The 16,864-nt window shown below is 44.7% G+C and overlaps 1 protein-coding gene across 14 annotated transcripts in view; it reads left to right on the top strand.

The window, feature by feature from the left end:
* The window catches only part of LOC128343247 (neuronal acetylcholine receptor subunit alpha-7-like), a 158,539-nt gene that overhangs the window by 138,534 nt on the left and 3,141 nt on the right, over positions 1–16,864 (top strand). For all 14 annotated transcript variants that reach the window (XM_053291999.1, XM_053292006.1, XM_053292001.1 and 11 more), the window contains one exon: positions 3,890–3,999. In XM_053291999.1, the coding sequence (XP_053147974.1) occupies positions 3,890–3,999 (110 nt within the window). The remainder of the gene's footprint in view (positions 1–3,889; positions 4,000–16,864) is intronic.

A 16,864-nucleotide genomic window follows, 5' to 3' on the forward strand; every position in this document is an offset into this window, starting at 1 on the left:
TACTACTTATACATATGCTATCAAGAGATAGGGCTTCTGGGTCGGGGGAAGCAGCCAGATACGCCCTGGCAAGAAGAAATTAACCACCGTCAGCTTGACAGGGAAGTAGGCTAGCTCTTGTTGTTTCTAGTTATTTTTATCAATAGCTGGGGACATTCAGTAATTTGCCCCTTACTGCTAGGGAGGCCCGCAACCACAGTGTTAAGAGTGAAGCTCAATTGATCAAGTTAATGAACTCAGCGACGCAAAAGGAAATAAAATCTTATGTTGCTGATGAATTTTTAGCAGATGCAATGCGTGATAAAGTAAAAAAAATATGGAATTGTCACAATGGTGCATTACGACTGGCTGTATAGTTTTTGCATCGATAGCTTTGTCTTATATTCACACAACAGTTTAGAACACCAAGGACATTAAAACAACAACAACCATGATTCATCAAAACTGAAGTGGAAATTCAGTTGCAGAGAATGAGGGAAATGGCATCTGGTCGAGATAAAAAATTGTTCTGGAGAAAAAGTGTTGGTGAGGTGGGCTTATTGGGATTACCGTATGTCTTGTCTCAGTTACATTCAGGGCCTCTTTTTGCCAAACACCTACGGTGAAGAGTACACATTTTATTTATTTATTTATGTATTTATGTATTTATTGGATTGATTGATTGATTGATTGATTGATTGATATACTGAACACATGGCTATAGTATTTCCTTCTTTTTATAGTACTATTTCTTTTAAGTGCCCCATATAGATTTATGGGATGGGTGGTGTTTATTAATTATCCTGTTATGGATGTGGTTGGAGATAGCGTGATTTGCCTTCAGATACTCAGGGATTTTAGAACTGGGGGAGGGATTTGAAGGGAGCTAAGGACCTCCGGGGAGAAGGAATGTAGGAAACTGCCTTGTACTTAGGCAGACCATTGGCCCACCTAGTATAGTACAGTCTACACTGACTAGCAGCCGCTCTCCAAGGTTTCAGGTGAAAGTCCTTCCCAGCCCTACCAAGGATTGAACTGGGGACCTTCTGCATGCAAAGCAGATGCTCTACCCCTAAGCTACCGCCCCATCTTGACCTCCTGGCTCATAGAGTCCTAATACTACAGTAACTCTTAGGCAGTAGCAGCTGGGGAGTTCTGCTCAGGGGAGGGGGGCAATGCAGCTTCAAACTGGGGCAGTTGCCCACCAGCAGCACCCAGTGTGAAGCTGAGCCAGTGTTCTGTGGAGAGGGGGCCCACCCACACTGCTCAGTTGGCCTCGGCATATGCATGGAGGCCATTTGAGGGGGTTAGCATGGTGGATGTGTGCCATCTAACCCTGCAAATGGCCTCTGTGCATTTGTGGAGGCCAACTCAGCGGAGGGGACAGGGAACACCACACACACACACACACACACACACACACACACACACACACACACACGGGTGGAATGCTGGGTGAGCCAGCACCACAGCACGTAGCATACAGGTTTAACAAAGCAGTGTGATTTCTTACCATTTCTTACCTGGCATTGGAACATGAGTGTTTGCCTCTCCTCCTTGCTTGGAGAGGCATTTGCAAGGGAGAAGCCTCCTCTTCCATGGTATAAGCCAGGGTGGAAGGGCCGAATATGGCCCATGTGCTTCCCATTGCCCATCCCAGGTGTAAAGTAGCGACGTCTTTTAAGGACAGGGTTACATGAGGCAGAGGGGTGCATTTTCTGGGACGGTATCTTGGCTGTGGGGAAGGAGGGGCGGCTAACTAAAAGCTGGATATGCCATTTTGTGCAACTGCAGCTTTATCTCCTTTTCTACATGCTGCCATGCTGGTTGTTTTTAAAATCCTCTTGTGGAATAATAGCACTGTGGAAGACCATTAAAGCTCTGGCAGGGATGAGGTTTTTCAGGTGGCACCTTTCATCAATCATATGGTTTTTGGCTTGCGTCTCTGCATTGTAGTCCAAATTACATTTTCTGACACACATCACGGTTCCTTGGTGTACCTGCTGAACAATGAATTGGTGTGTGATGGAAATTAATCAGGCACTCTAGTTACGGTACTGCTGAAGTGACTTGCCCATTGCATTAGTACAAGAGGTGGGGCTTCGTGTCTGTAAATGAGCTTCCAAGATTAAATTTAGCAATCCCGCCAGTTATGCAGGCAGATTGTGAGCAGGCAACGTAAGCTGGGATGTCTATAGAGTGTTGGCTCAGACTCACAAGGTCCTGGGAAATAAATGACCTACACCATGAGCCCATATCAGTTTTGTACTAGTTTAATTCCCCTGAAAAGTCTTGGAGATATTGGTTCACATCCAAGATGGTGCTTGTGTTGTTGGGCAAATGGAAGTCATGGTCCCCATCACCTTCTCATTGCTGCAGCCTCCAGAGTTGCTGGGAAAGCCATTTTTGAGGGTTGCAGGACCCTTGGCAACAGCGTGAGGTGTGGGGATCAGGGCCTTGTCCTTCAGGGAGGCTGGGGAATTTAAAGAAAACAGGTGGAAGTCTTTTGGGGAAGCATTTAAAAAATTTTGCTAACAGGCTCTGGGCCCATTCCTTGCTTGCCTGCCACCCTCCCTCTGCCAATGGCCTTGGTAGCCCCAAACAGCAGCAGTGGTTGACTAGGCCCTTCCTTGCTGCTGTCGCCATCATGGCCACTCATTCCCCTCAGGCCATCTCTCACCTTTCCTTCTTTCTCTCTTCCCCTCCCTTCTTTTTCTATCTTTCTCTTTCCTACATTCACTCTTCCCCTCTGTCTTTCTTCACCCCCCCCTTCCTGAGTTAACAGATCTTGTTCATCTTGTTTCCTCATCTAATTCACACACTGACAGCCTCCTTATCCTGAAGGGGCTCTTCCCTCCCTCTCTTTGCAGATCCCTGCCCACTATTTTATATATAGATAGATAGATTCCTCTCCTCTACAATCAAGCACATCTTATGACCAGTAACAGTTGCATTCCAACTGACCTTAACCATCACAGGCTCCTCCTCCCTATCTGCATATGGAATCCACACTGCCCAATCACCATGGTGCTTCTGCTCTCACAGGCTCCTCTTCCCTATCTGCATATGGAATCCCCACTGCCCAGTCAGGTGCTTCTGCTCATGAACTCTTGTGAGAGCTGCTACACACAGGATTAGCCATGGGTACACTTTAGAGAATTATATAGATAGATTGGAGTGAAATGCTAATAGATGGCAGAACAGGACAGGCAACAGAAGAGCAGAGCAGAGTTGCTGCAGGCAGCAAAACACTTTCAGCAGCGTGTGGGTACCTCTACATCACATCGTGATTTTTGATTTTTTATTTTTTGCTGGGAGAACAGGGATCTTACAGGTACACATTGCTGCTTCAATCTGTGAAATCTTGGAGAATATGCATGCAATCCCAGGCATCCATAGTGTAGACAGGGAAGATGGCCATCTGCAAAAGAAGTATTTTGTACTGCAGTCAATCACCCAGTTCAACAGGTAAGCAGGTTTTAAGCAGATAAGTGGCTTGCCTGTTCCACTGGTGATGATCAGCTGCGCCACAAACCTTCAGAACATTTCAAAATGCAGCTGCACTTCTCTCCTGCTTGTGCTATAGTTGTCTAGGAGTGTGGCTCTTATCATTTCAAGAAAAAATAATATGGCTGGTGACAAATTATGCATTGCCTATTTCTTCAACCAGTGGTCATTTGCAGTTATAGCACAATGAATTAGGAAAAGATTAGAGGAGGAAGCAGCTATTTAAATTCAGAGAGCAAAATGTGCATTAAATTGTACCAGTGTTTTATGACTGTAGTTTTGTAATGCATAATATTGTATGCATCTTATGTCCTTTCTATCTAGGGAAGGCTGTAAAAACCAAACCAATTGTTCCCGAAACAGTAAGTAACCATTCATTATCTTTTCCCTTTGTAATCCACAGCTCAGTATTTTGCAAGCATCATGGTCATTGTTGGCTTGTCTGTGGTGGTGACAGTCTTGGTTCTTCAGTTTCATCATCATGACCCTCAAGCAGGAAAGATGCCGCAATGGGTAAGTAGCCAAAACAGACAAATCTCTTGTAAAATGTATGATTGAGAATTTAAAATAGAAAGAAGGGGCTATATAATAGAGTGGCAGAGCTCTCTGTCAGTTTAATTCATACAGTATTCTCACATTTGCTTTTGACTGAACCTACAAGATTTGTGATTATCCAAGCTGAATGCAGCCCATGAGCAGCTCAGTCAACCTTTCATTTTTTGTAGAGTGCCTGGAACTGCCAAAATGTTGGGGCTGTCAAGCAACTGGCAGGCTACAATACACAGTTGCTGGACTGCATTTGATATTGTGGGTCACACGTTGTACAAGCTGAAACGGGTCATAGCAAATACACAGGGCAGCAGGAGCCTATAGCTGCCTTTCTCATAGGAAGCTGCCTTCTACGGAGTCAGACCATTGGTCCGTCTAGCTCAGTATTGTCTACACAGACTGGCAACGACTTCTGCAAGGTTGTAGGGAGGAGTCTTTCTCGGCCCTATCTTGGAGATGCCAGGGAGGGAACCTGGAACCTTCTGCGTGCAAGCATGCAGGTACGCTTCCCAGAGCTGCCCCATCCCCTGAGGGGAATATCTTAGAGTGCTCACATGTAGTCTCCCATTCAAATGCAAACCAGGGCAGACCCTGCTTAGCAAAGTGGACAGTCCATGCTTGCTACCGCATGACCAGCTCTCCTCCTATGTTCTCCATCGGTTGCTTATCTTTCTCATTTCTCCTTCTTAGCCAATTGTCTCTAGGAGTTGAAAGGAGGAAGGAATTAGGGAAAATTAGGTAAGGAAAAATATAAGCAGAGAGAAAAAAGACAATGGTTTATAGGAACCTGTATGTTGGCTCCTGTCCCCTCCAGCTTGGTCTAGAGGAGCTTCAGAATTCTCAGCAGTCAGAGCCTGGTTTACAAGTGACTTTTTGATGCAATGAATCCAATGTTTAGCCAGGCTCAGACACCCAGGGCCCTCTAGGGGAAGGAAGGTCCTGCACTGAGGAATAGCCACAAAAATGCTTCTCTTTATCCATTTGTGTCCATACTAATTGTATCCAATATATATTGAACAGCACGAGATTCCTAGTACCAGCTTGTCTTAACAGATTGCTACCCCCAGATTTAGTGTGGGGCAGGGGGAGACATCAGGAGAGTCCTGCTGGATCAGGCCAAGGCCTTTATAGTCCAGCATCATGTTTCACACAGTGGTCTCTGGCAAGCCCATAAGCAGGAGATGAAAGCATGCCCCCTTTTCTGCAACTGGTAATTAGAGGCTACCTGGAGGTCACCAATAGCCATCAAGACTAGTAGCCAATAGGCCAATCAAAAATTGGGATTGAGTCCAACCGGATCTCATCTGACCCCAAAAATGTTGGTTCAGGGTCCTTTGGACCCTTCACAAAGTTGGGGTTGGGATCAGGATCAGAGTGGGGACAAGGGTTGGGGATGAGGGTTGGACAAAAACTTTTAAAAAGTAACTGCAGATTGTACCCAGACCCCCAAGGAGACGCGGAGCCCTTGTTGTGCTATAAACGGTCAATTCTTTATTGAGGTTTTGGTTACAGTAGTGGCAACTGGGATTGGCTATTATCCCCCATGCAGTGCGGTGCCTACTGGGTCGGCCACGCAGTGGCTGCCCCCACCTAACAGACCGTGGCGATAGCACCTTGGCTCCAGGCCGCCCCTCTGCTCTGTAGCGGGGGCGCCCTTCTTCGCCGACCTAAGGTCAGGTTTAGCTCACAGAACAACACCCCACCGACGCTGCACAGCCATACGGATGGGATGTCGCCTGCGGAGAGACAGGAGACAAGCCCCATCCCTGATCTACCAAGCCTCAAGGGATGGGCTTGCTCCCCCTTCTCGACTTACATTTTACCTGAAGGTGCCACACCTTTTTCTTTTTGGTTCCCCCACCGCACTGTACCTGCCGGACTTAGATCGTTGTTTGCTAGCTAAAAAAAGGTGCACACCACAGCCAATCAGGTGTAAACCCAAAAGATTCCTGCCCGGCCCCTCACCGGCGACCAGCATACGCCCAGTCTATATCTGAGGGATGGGAGGGAGGGTCCAAGCTCGAGAGGCGGACTGAGCCGGCGCCGGCGCACTGCCTGCTTTTGCGCTTCCGGTCCGCCCCGGAAGTGACGCCGGGGCCAACCGGAAGCAACTCCCAGCCCCGCGTTCTCCTGGGTAAGGGGCTGGGACAAACTGGCCGCGCCGCCGTGGAGGCGGCGAGTGGCGCCCTACTCACTGTAAACCCGGAAGGAAATTAACACAATATCAGAGAGTCACAGGGAAGTGAGGTAACATCAGAGAGTCTAAGGGGCTCTCACACCAGAGAACAACACACCAGAGAATCACAAGAGAAACCTGGAAATCAACTGGCGGCTGCTAATGTGTGCAAGAAACAGGCTAAATAACTTTTTCTTTTAAAATGATGGACAGGCAGGTGGGCAGAACGTGGGTCCTGTCCCCCCACCTCAGCCATGATCACTGGGGGGCAGGGGGAAGCAGACTTGCGCCACCATTTGGAGCTCCGGAAAGCTCCAATTTTCTTGGAGAAAAGGTTCAGAGAAATCCAATCTGAACTAGACTGGCCAAGTTCGGGTTTGAATTCTCTCCAAATGACTCCGACTTGGGTCTGATTTTACTGATCTGATTTTGCACTGCTCTTAGTAGCCACTGATCACAGGGATGGTTGTTGAATGACAAACCATTTCACTTGTTTCTTTTGGTGCTAACTTGTAATTCCTCTTGTAAGCATCTATTCTTACGTATCACAGTTGAAATAAAACACAGAAAAGTACTTGCATGTTGTGGGACTGGAACATGCAAACTCTGAACACCTTGGAGAACATGGAAAGATTATGCCATGCTATCACAATGCAGCTTTAAAAACCCAGTGTGTTTTATATAAAGCTTATTTGGCACATGTAAGGAGCATGTTAGAGAAGGATGTTCAACTGTGAAGACCAAGTTGGCTGGGAGAAATGTCTGTGTTGCTGTGCAAAGGAGCACCACAACAGAATACTGAGAAGTCATTTCTCTCACAGAAAGCAGTAAACCTGGAGGAATTGTTGCTCTTGTGATTCTCATCACATCTGCACTGGTGTTCTTTCTCGAGGCCTCTTGCAGGGTGTATTACATTTTTCTTTCAGACATCCCTGTAGCTCTTTGCTTGGTAAGAGAAGGAATCTATTAGGACAGCTATCTATAGAGAAGGGGGAATTGCCTTCCTGAACTGTTGTTTTCTACCAAGCCTATCTCAGTGGATTTGTTCATGCTCACAAATACTACCCCTTACAGAGCAAAGAGTTCTCTTGATTTCATTTCTCAATCTATAATTAATTGCATATTGTTGTGGGATTCTTTCCCACATTGAAAGGACTAATTTTAGAGGGCAAGTGCTCCTGGAGCAGAAGTTGGCAACCTTTCGGAAGTGGTGTGCCAAGTCTTCACTGATTCACACTAATTCAAGGTTTCACATTAAGGTGGGTGGGTGAGGGGTGGAAGGCAAGAGACAGCATGCACACAGGCAACCATAGTGTGCTGTTCCACAATTTGTGACTCTGAGGCCCATGTGCACAAAGCTGGAGGATGCAGTTCTGGCTGCTGCTCCCACCACAAGAGGAGGAAGGGTCCTGGTCTGTTGCTGCGCTGCTCTTCCTCTTCCGTCATTGCCGCCTCTTTGCTTTCTTTGCTTCCACTGCCAAAGTGCGCTTAATTCCTCAATAGCAGTAACAGTGGAGATGGCAGCACGGAGCCCCTGTGGGCAGCAGGAAGGGTGATAGAGAGTGGAGCAGGGGCTGGATGCTGCTTCTGTTGCTGCTGTCAGGGAGTTAGAGCACATTGGCCATGGAGTCACAGAAGATGGAGGCGGTGGTGAGGGAGGAGGAAGAATGGCAGCCCAGGAGGCGGTAGCAAAGGACCAGGACCCTTCCTTCTCATCCCACAGTGGGAGCAGCTGCAGGCCTTGTGTGCGGAGGGCCCAGAATCAGTATCAACACTGGCCACCCACCCCAGCAGCACAGTGTGAGTGCCACTCAACGCGCCCCTTTTGACACATGTGCCCCACTTTTTGGCACGCATGCCGTAGCTTGCTGACCCCTGCTCTAGAGGCCTCCCCAAACAAAACTCCAAGGCTTAATTAGTGGCATGCGAGGTTTACCAGTTTCATGTTAATGCTTACATGAACCCGCACTGAACTTGTACAGATAAAGTCTGTCGCCTGCTTTAATATTGGCCAGTTCATCTTAAGTATTCGCAGCTAATTAATTGCAGCAGTTATCTATTCTACTTTCTTGGGCTTATGACAGCCTGATAATGGGTGCTTATAATGGGTTTTTTGTGCACATTATCTAGGTTGATAGAAGTCAAGTCCAGGAACTGGACTAGAGAGGAGAGCTGGTCTTGTGGTAGCAAGCATGACTTGTCCCTTAGCTAAGCAGGGTCTGCCCTGGTTGCATCTGAATGGGAGACTTGGTGTGTTGTAAGACATAGTAGGGGTCATTTTTGTATTAGAGAAGTGCTTAGGTAAGTTAGCCATATTATGTTAGATAGGTGCTTGGCATAAGCCCATGTGTCTGGCATTAGCTCAGGCCTTAGCATGAGCTCATGGTCAAAAACTGGTCATACAGGTGCGTTCCCAATCTCCCACACGATGTCCAGTATTAGATGTCCCTTTCACGGCTGAATACACACCTCATCTTGCCAGTGAGTAATTTTCCGCTTTAATCTTTGAAATAACCCCCACCTTCTCATTTGTTCAATCTTAAGGATTTGGCATTTCAACCCAGACAAGACTTCCCCATTTTTGATGAAAACAGGGTCTAAAAATTGTGTCGACCACAAGAGTTCTGCTTGAGTGGTCATGTTTGTGCCCCTTTTGTGGTCATGTTTGTGCCCATGTTTGTGCCCCTTTTTACTTTCGCTTGCGTCTGTCATATTTTCTGGCTGGTGACATTAAATGTCAAGGGTAACAGCAAATTGGGATATAGGTTAATTAGTCAAGACCCCTTTTGGCCTATCATCATCAAGGAAATATGAAAAAATTGAAGTGCGAGTAATATGTAGAAAGGTACACAAAGCCCCATATTGGAACTCAAAGGTAGCTCGGAGATCCGCTCGGACACATCACACAGGAGGAGGGAGAGAGGAAGAAAAGAGGAAGCACAAAGGTTTTGGTAAGACACGGTGGAATTGTGACCACAAAAGGGAGAGGCGTTGACAGTCTTTTAAAACTGTTAGCTTAAACTGCTTGATTGCTTGTGGAAGAGAGAGAAATATTTCGCTGTATGCTGAAATTCACCTGAAATCTGGTGAGAAATAAAGCCTTTTGATTAATTTTTACCTCTTCATTTTCCTTGTGTTTTCTTGGATCTTGAGAGTCTTGACAGCCAAAGACCATTGAAAAGAACCCACAGTTCTCGTTAAATGTGAGGGTTCTGAGATCCCCATCTATTCCTAAATTGCAGAGGAGTTTCAGGCATCTCAAATCTCTTACAGTGTGAGCACTGTAAGATACTCCCCTCAGGGGATGGAGCCGCTCTGGGAAGAGCAGAAGGGTTCAAGTTCCCTCCCTGGCAGCATCTCCAAGATAGGGCTGAGAGAGATTCCTGCCTGCAACCTTGGAGAAGCCGCTGCCAGTCTGTGAAGACAATACTGAGCTAGATAGCCCAATGGTCTGACTCAGTATATGGCAGCTTCCTATGTTCCTATGGGATAATATCTGGAGTGGCACTGGCCATCTGTTTGAGAGAAGAGATTGAGGAGCAGGGGAGTGGACTCACCCCATCACTGTCCCCTGCAAACAGATGATATTTCAAACAGTTTTACTATGAACCCTGGACAATGTATGCACAGCACCCATTTGAGTGTTTGTTTCTCTGTATTTGTTTGGGCCCCTTATGTGTGTTTACAAATGAATAGTTTCTAGCTATTTGACAGCTTTAAAATGTCATAGCATCATAAGGCTTCATTTCAAAAGTTTTGAGATTTCAGCGTTGTGGGATTGTTGTTATTGTTATTATTTGTATTTATTTTTAAGAGAAATGTACAATGAGTTCTGTGTAGAAGAGATAACATTCATTAATTTTAAACAGCATGCAGTCATTTTGCAGAAGGGGTATGAAAACCATTTTTCTCTTTTAATTGCAGCACTAATGTAATGTAAGATGGTCACTTGTTTTAAAACTGCTTCCACTGAAGCTGTGGGCAGTGTTAGACCTCATCTCTTTCAATGTTTTCAAATAAGGCTTTAAAAAAATGTTATTTGATAGGACAATGCTACTTTCATGCCACTTCAAAAAACGGAAGTGATCATCTAAAGATGGCAAGGTATGTGAGATTCCCATAGGAAGTGGGAGAGCAAAGAAAAATTAAAAAGCTAAAATGAAGATGAATAACAGATCCAAATGGAAGCAATTTTCTCTAACAAGGTCATGCCGTCAGAGGGCAAACCATTGTAAGGCTCTTTATAATTGGTTCACACCAGTGAAACTAAGCAAAGTTAATATAGGAGTAATAGGTATATACCGTGGGTGAGGTTCTGAATCAATTCAGAGATTATGGAGAAGAGTCGCAGAAATTAGTAGATCTGTAAGGTCCTAATATTTGCCTATGTATCCTGTAAGGCTCCTCTTAGGCTACAGACCTGATTTATGCAAATCAATCAAGAAATGACAAATACTTCAATAATAATGGCTAGACTTGAAATAGCAATAATAATAATAATAATAATTGAAAGGTTAATGTAGGACCAAATATAGGAAATACATTAAAAATCTCCTGGAATACATTGTATATTATTAAATTACTATTACTACTATCAATATTTATATAACATAAATATTCCTTAATATACGACAAATATAGCCCCTGCTAACTGAACAAAGAGGCACCTTTCAAAGCAATGATTCTATTATTTATTTAGCAGGGGGAGAGCAACTGGCCTTTTCCGTCCCCCAGCACAGCATCCCTCCAATGGCTGTTGCTGGTGTCTGCCTTATGTTTCCTTTTTAGCTTGTGAGCCCTTTTAGGACAGGGAAACACCTTATTTGTCTGTTTATATTTTTCTGTGTAAACCGCTTTGAGAAATTTTGTTGAAATGTGGTATATAAATAAATATTTATATACTGCCTTATATGTGTATCAGCCAGAGATAGAGAAGCTCTTATTTTGACTAGTGCATTCCAGAGCCCTTAGGCAGCCACAGAGAAGGCCCAAGTAGTCAAACGAGCCAGTGGCACACTTAACTGGACCTCCCAAGATGATCTTAATAGTTAGGTGTGCTCATGACTATATTCATGGTAGTACCACTTTTCAACAAAAGTTCTCAGCACAATTTACATGGAAAATAAATAATAAACCACATAGAAAATAAATAAAATAAACGGGCTTTAGGGCAGGCTGTGGGGTTGAGAGCCTTGATACTTGACCTTTGCCAGGGAATTGACAGAGGGAGTGTGACTCTGCTGTTTCTCTTGGATCTCTCAGTGGCTCTTGATACCATCGACCATGGTATCTTTCTGGTATCTGCCTGACAGATTTGGGGGATAGGAGGAAATGTTACATAGGAAGTTGCCATTTACTGAGTCAGACCATTGGTCCATCTAGCTCAGTATTGTCTTCACAGACTGGCAGGGGCTTCTCCAAGGTTGCAGGCAGGAATCTCTCTCAGCCCTATCTTGGAGAAGCCAGGGAGGGAACTTGGAACCTTCTGCTCTTCCCAGAGCGGCTCTATCCCCTGAGGGGAATATCTTACATTGCTCACACTTGTAGTCTCCCATTCATATGCAACCAGGGCAGACCCTGCTTAGCTAAGGGGACAAGTCATGCTTGCTACCACAAGACCAGCTCTCCAATATGTTTCCAGGTCAAGTACAAAGTGCTGGTTATTACCTTTCAAGCCCTGAATGGCTTAGGTCCAGGTTACCTGAGAGAGCGCCTTTCTCTACAAGATTCCCACCACTCATTAAGATAATTAGGAGAGGTTTGTGCCACTGGTTCATCTGGTGGCAATCTGGGATTGGACCTTCTCAGTTGTCGCCCCTGGGTTGTGGAACATTTCCCCCGTGAATATAAGAGGATGATCTTCCTTGGAGGCCTTCAGGAGAACGTTAAAGACCCATCTTTTTAGCATGACTTTTAATTATATCTCATTTTATATCTAGTGTATCTATTTTAACTGTTTTATTTATGTGATTTTGACTGTAATGTAAACCGCCCTGTGCCACTTTTGGAAGGGTGGTATAACTGACTGACTAACTAACACATTTGGTTAGGTTCAGAGAACTAACCAGTATGATTAGACTCAGTTATGTTTTCTAATTATGCTGAAAATTTGATCCATTGTGTAATAAATTGGAGGGGCTACTTTTAGAATGTTGTAAAGGAAATTTAAGGTGTTTTCCTCATTCTGCTTTTTAAACATAATTTGAAAAACTGTTAACATTGTGCTGTGATAGGTTATGAATCCATACATTTGCTAATTTGAGCATTATTGTGTCTCGTCTAATTCAGAAGTGATTATTTTGAGGAGTCGTGTTCAGGGGTGTAACTACAATAGGGCAAGGGGAGACGGTTGTCTGGGGGCCCACTGCCTGGGGGGGGGCAGAGGCAAGTCACATAACTGACTCCCCCAGCCATGCACCCACCTGGGCTTCCTTCAGTTGTATTCATCCTCCGAAACTGATGTGAGTGTAAAGACCTGGAGCTACCAGAACAGCCTGTCTTTCTCCAGTACCATTAAATGGTTTGCATAGTCCACAATGTACAAAACCTTTTAAAAAAGAATATAGGATGATGTCCTATTGTGGCACATAGGATAGATAGATAGATAGATAGATAGATAGATAGATAGATAGATAGATAGATAATAAAATAAATTTTGCTATGCTTTTTGTTACCACTATTCAGCCTCATTTAAGATTTCTTGACTTCATGAGCTGAGCTTCATTGAGGGAGGGGGGGCATTTAAAAATCTTGTCTCTAGGCCCACTACAGCCTTGCTACGCCCCTGGTCTTATTGCATAATAAAATTTGAAAAACCATAAAGAAAAATTGTGAGGGAAGTGGGGGGATTCCACTGAAATTTAAATCAGATCTACTTCTCGAAGGAAGTTTATGAAGGCTCTCGCCATTTTACAAACTGAGGCTTTCAATTACCATTCCCCATAACAATGGCCTTTTGATTTCAATGGGAAATTTTAAGCATGTGTTACATCTCTCCCACCAAAAGCAGTGGAACTTAAAAATGCTCAATTCGGACTGGGTTGTTCCCTTTTTAAAATTAGCATTAGTTTTTGCACTGGGCCAATTTATTTTCTTTGAAGATTTTGTGACCCCTAAAAAGTGGAAGCCATAGAACAGGTTCACACAATCACCAGGAAGTTAATAAGCTGGACTGAAGGTTCCCATTGGGAGTGCACTCCTGGTGGGCATGTCCAAACCTGCCAACCTCTAGTTGGCAGCTGGACTTACCAACTTCAATCCAACTTTTTTTGCCCAACTTCAGCCCTACATTGCAAATTGCAGGCTGAAGTCAGTAAGTCCGGCTGCCAACAACACACCAGCTGGGAGTCTGCACTTGCTAGGAATCTCCAGTTCCTAACTTACTGACCAATCATCATGCGAACATGCCTATTGTGTTAAATAGTAGCGATGTGCACGAAGTGTTTCAGCACCTCTAATTTGAGGTGCCGAAACTACTTTAGCTCCCCTGGTCAAAACATTTTGGCAGGGGAAGGGGAGCGGGCACTTGTCACTTGTCTTCTGCCCCCTGCCCCCCCCCCAATTGTGGCACTGTCCATAACAGCCCCACTACCCATTCTTACAAGCAATGCCGTGTGGGGGCTTGTTGCTTGGGAACAAGATGCTCCCTCTTCCCAGCACCCCACGGGCCTCATCACTGTGTAAATGGCATCTGTGCAGATGCCCACTTGAGAGCTCATCAACACTGCTGAGCACTCAAGATGGCATCCGCGCATGCGCAGATGCCATTTTTGTGACAATGACACCCACGAGATGCTGGGAACAGGGAACTTCCCTTTCCCAAGCAGGCAGCCCCGCACAGCATGGCTTGTAAGAACGACCAGAGGGGCTGTTTGTTATGGTCTGTGCTGCAATGAGGAGGCGGTGGAGTGACCGCAGAGCAGCAAAGTTTCGCCCCCGTCTGCTTAAAGCGCCCACTCGCCACCATCCCAGATGTTCACGAAACACTTCATGTACATCCCTATTAAATAGTTTCTGTTACAGAGCTCTCTAGCCTTGGGACTTCAGGGTCTCGAGACAAATCCACTTTTTAAGTGTGATTTTTCCTTTCTTTTCAACTCTGTAAGCCACTGATTCTTTTAATTACATACATAGGAATAACCAATTACCTCATACTGTGCTGTTGCCCCAACAGTTGCTTCATCCCATTCATGTGCGAACTTACTATATTAAATAATTTTTAAAACATTAAACATTCACCATAGGGGCACGTTAGTGCTTTTTTGTGCTCCATTGATTACTTGGGAGCGGAACATTATGATTCAATATGGAGCTGTGTGCAGAAATGCTCTTGGTGTTTATTACATGTCACTGTAGGAGGCCGTTGTGGGACGCTCAGTAATCGTTCCTGGATATTCTCTGTCTGTAGGGTTCATTTCAAAGGCATAGCTGCTTTATGAAAGTTCAGGAGCTGGACACTTTTTGTTGAGTATTTTAGCCTCATTACACCCTGCTGTCTTCCCTTGTTTCTGAGCAGAAGACAGCTTTAGTAGTTACTGCTGAATTCATGGTAAAGCAGACCACAGCTCTTCCTGTGTGAGATAAGAAGAGCCCTGCTGGGTCAGAGCAAAGGTCCATCTAGTCAAGCATTCTGCTTCCAACAATGGCTATTCAGGTACTTCTAGGAAGGTTACAAGCAGGGCATGATGACAGCTCCTCTCCCCTTGTTTGTTTCAAGCATCAGGCTATCAAAGGTATACTGCATCTGAATAAGGAGACTCAATTTATCTTACATACAGTTTATTCATACATAAACCTGTGTATGAATTTGCTTTTTATAACGGCTTCCCTCATAAATACAAAATAATCTTAGGTAGGTTTAACTAGGATTTATTCAGAACTCCACAGTTTCTTTGTCTCCTTTCCCTCCCTCTCCATTCTGGTTCCACCTGCCAACACATTCTCTACAGGGATCCCACTGGGATAGACTTCTCATGGAAAAAACACAAAAGATTATTAGCTAGAATACAACACAAACCTCCCCCTTATAAAACCAGAATTGGATTGATTTAAAATTCAGTGACAAAATCTTGAAGTCCTTTTAGATGGTGGACACTTCTCATTATTGGGTTCTCTGGCACAGGAGCTGTATGTATGACAGAATCTCCTCTCATTTCAATTATTTGTTTTGATCCAGAATATTGGGAACCACTTTATAAGGCAACTGTACTATAACAAAGTCATCTACCTCACTGTTCGCTGTTTTGCACTCCGTTTCCAATCTACATGCAGTTTATATTTTTGCTGCTTTCCCCTTACGCAATCATGCACAGAAAGCCCGATCAGTTGTTGCCATTCAGTAAGTTTAGTGGTAGCTTTGCATCTTCTCAGCAGCTCAAAAGGTGATTTCCCCATAGGAAACAATCAGCAGCAACAATAGTAGAATGCAGCAGTTTGGGACTGTAGGCTCAGTGATACAAAGAAATGAAGATGCAGGAACTTGCACAAGCTTTGCAGGCTCATACACATAACTGGTTCGAAATCTCATCGCCAAACGTTTTATAATGGCTTCCCTCATAAACACAAAGTAACTGTAGATAGATTTAACTAGGGTTTTTTTCAGAACTGTAGTTTCTCCTTTCCCTCTCTTTTTTTTCCTGACTGCCCCCCCATACAAGATTCCCCTCTGGAACAAACTTCTCAAGGACGAAACACAAAAGGCTCGCTGAACCAGTCACAAAGCATCTGCACCTTTAGTTCTCTTCTCGGCTTTTCTCTCCCCCCGCCCTGCCTTTCCTCTCACCCTCCCTGCCTGATGGCCGCCGCTTTCCTCTCACCCTCTCAATGGCCGCCACTCAGCCATTCTCCTGGCCAGTTTCTTTCCCCCTACCCGCCTGTTCCCGTCACTATCTGGCAGCTGCTCGCAAACTCTCACGAGAGCTGCCATGCATGGAATTAGCGATGGGTACAAAAACCCCTCCTGTATTCCACCAGTGAAAACCACAGGGCTCTGTGGGCACCAGGAGTCGAAATCGACTCGACGGCACACTTTACCTTTTACCTTTATGTTTAAGATAGATTGTACACATCACTTGTCCTAGCTCAATAGACAGTTTTACTGTGAAGTCACTGACTTTCCATTTCATATTAAAAATAGCTCTTGAAATTTCTCTTGGTCTGGCTCACAGCATAGCAGCTGCTATTTGAGAAAAACAAGTCAAATGCTCACAAAACTAGTTTCATGGTTCTTTGGATCCTGGCCAGTATGTGGATTTGCACTTATTGGACATAAATGTTATTAGCAATATTTGCTCCAATTCCTAGGGAGCCAATGACTCGCCTGAGACATTTTCCATCTGTTCAGAGGACTGCATACATTTGAGTAGAGTGGCATTAGCTGAGTTCATGGATGGAGAATTGTTTTATCTGCAGAAACCCCCGCACACTTTATTTAATAACATTGTTCTACATGTGGAAAATTACTCAGAGTAGTCCCAGTGCAATTAAAAAGGCAATTGAGGCAATGCTTGACTTGTTCTTTTAATTTCAGTAGGACTGCTTTGACTAACTTTCCTCATCATTCCTCACAGATTGCCTGCTAAGGCCAGGTCATTTTTATTCACATAGTACAGTAGAGTTAAGCAACTCTTTCTGGTCATTTTAATGCAGCATCCA

This window comes from Hemicordylus capensis, chromosome 2 (genome assembly GCF_027244095.1).
Source record: "Hemicordylus capensis ecotype Gifberg chromosome 2, rHemCap1.1.pri, whole genome shotgun sequence".
In the NCBI taxonomy this organism is placed as follows: Eukaryota; Metazoa; Chordata; class Lepidosauria; order Squamata; family Cordylidae; genus Hemicordylus; species Hemicordylus capensis.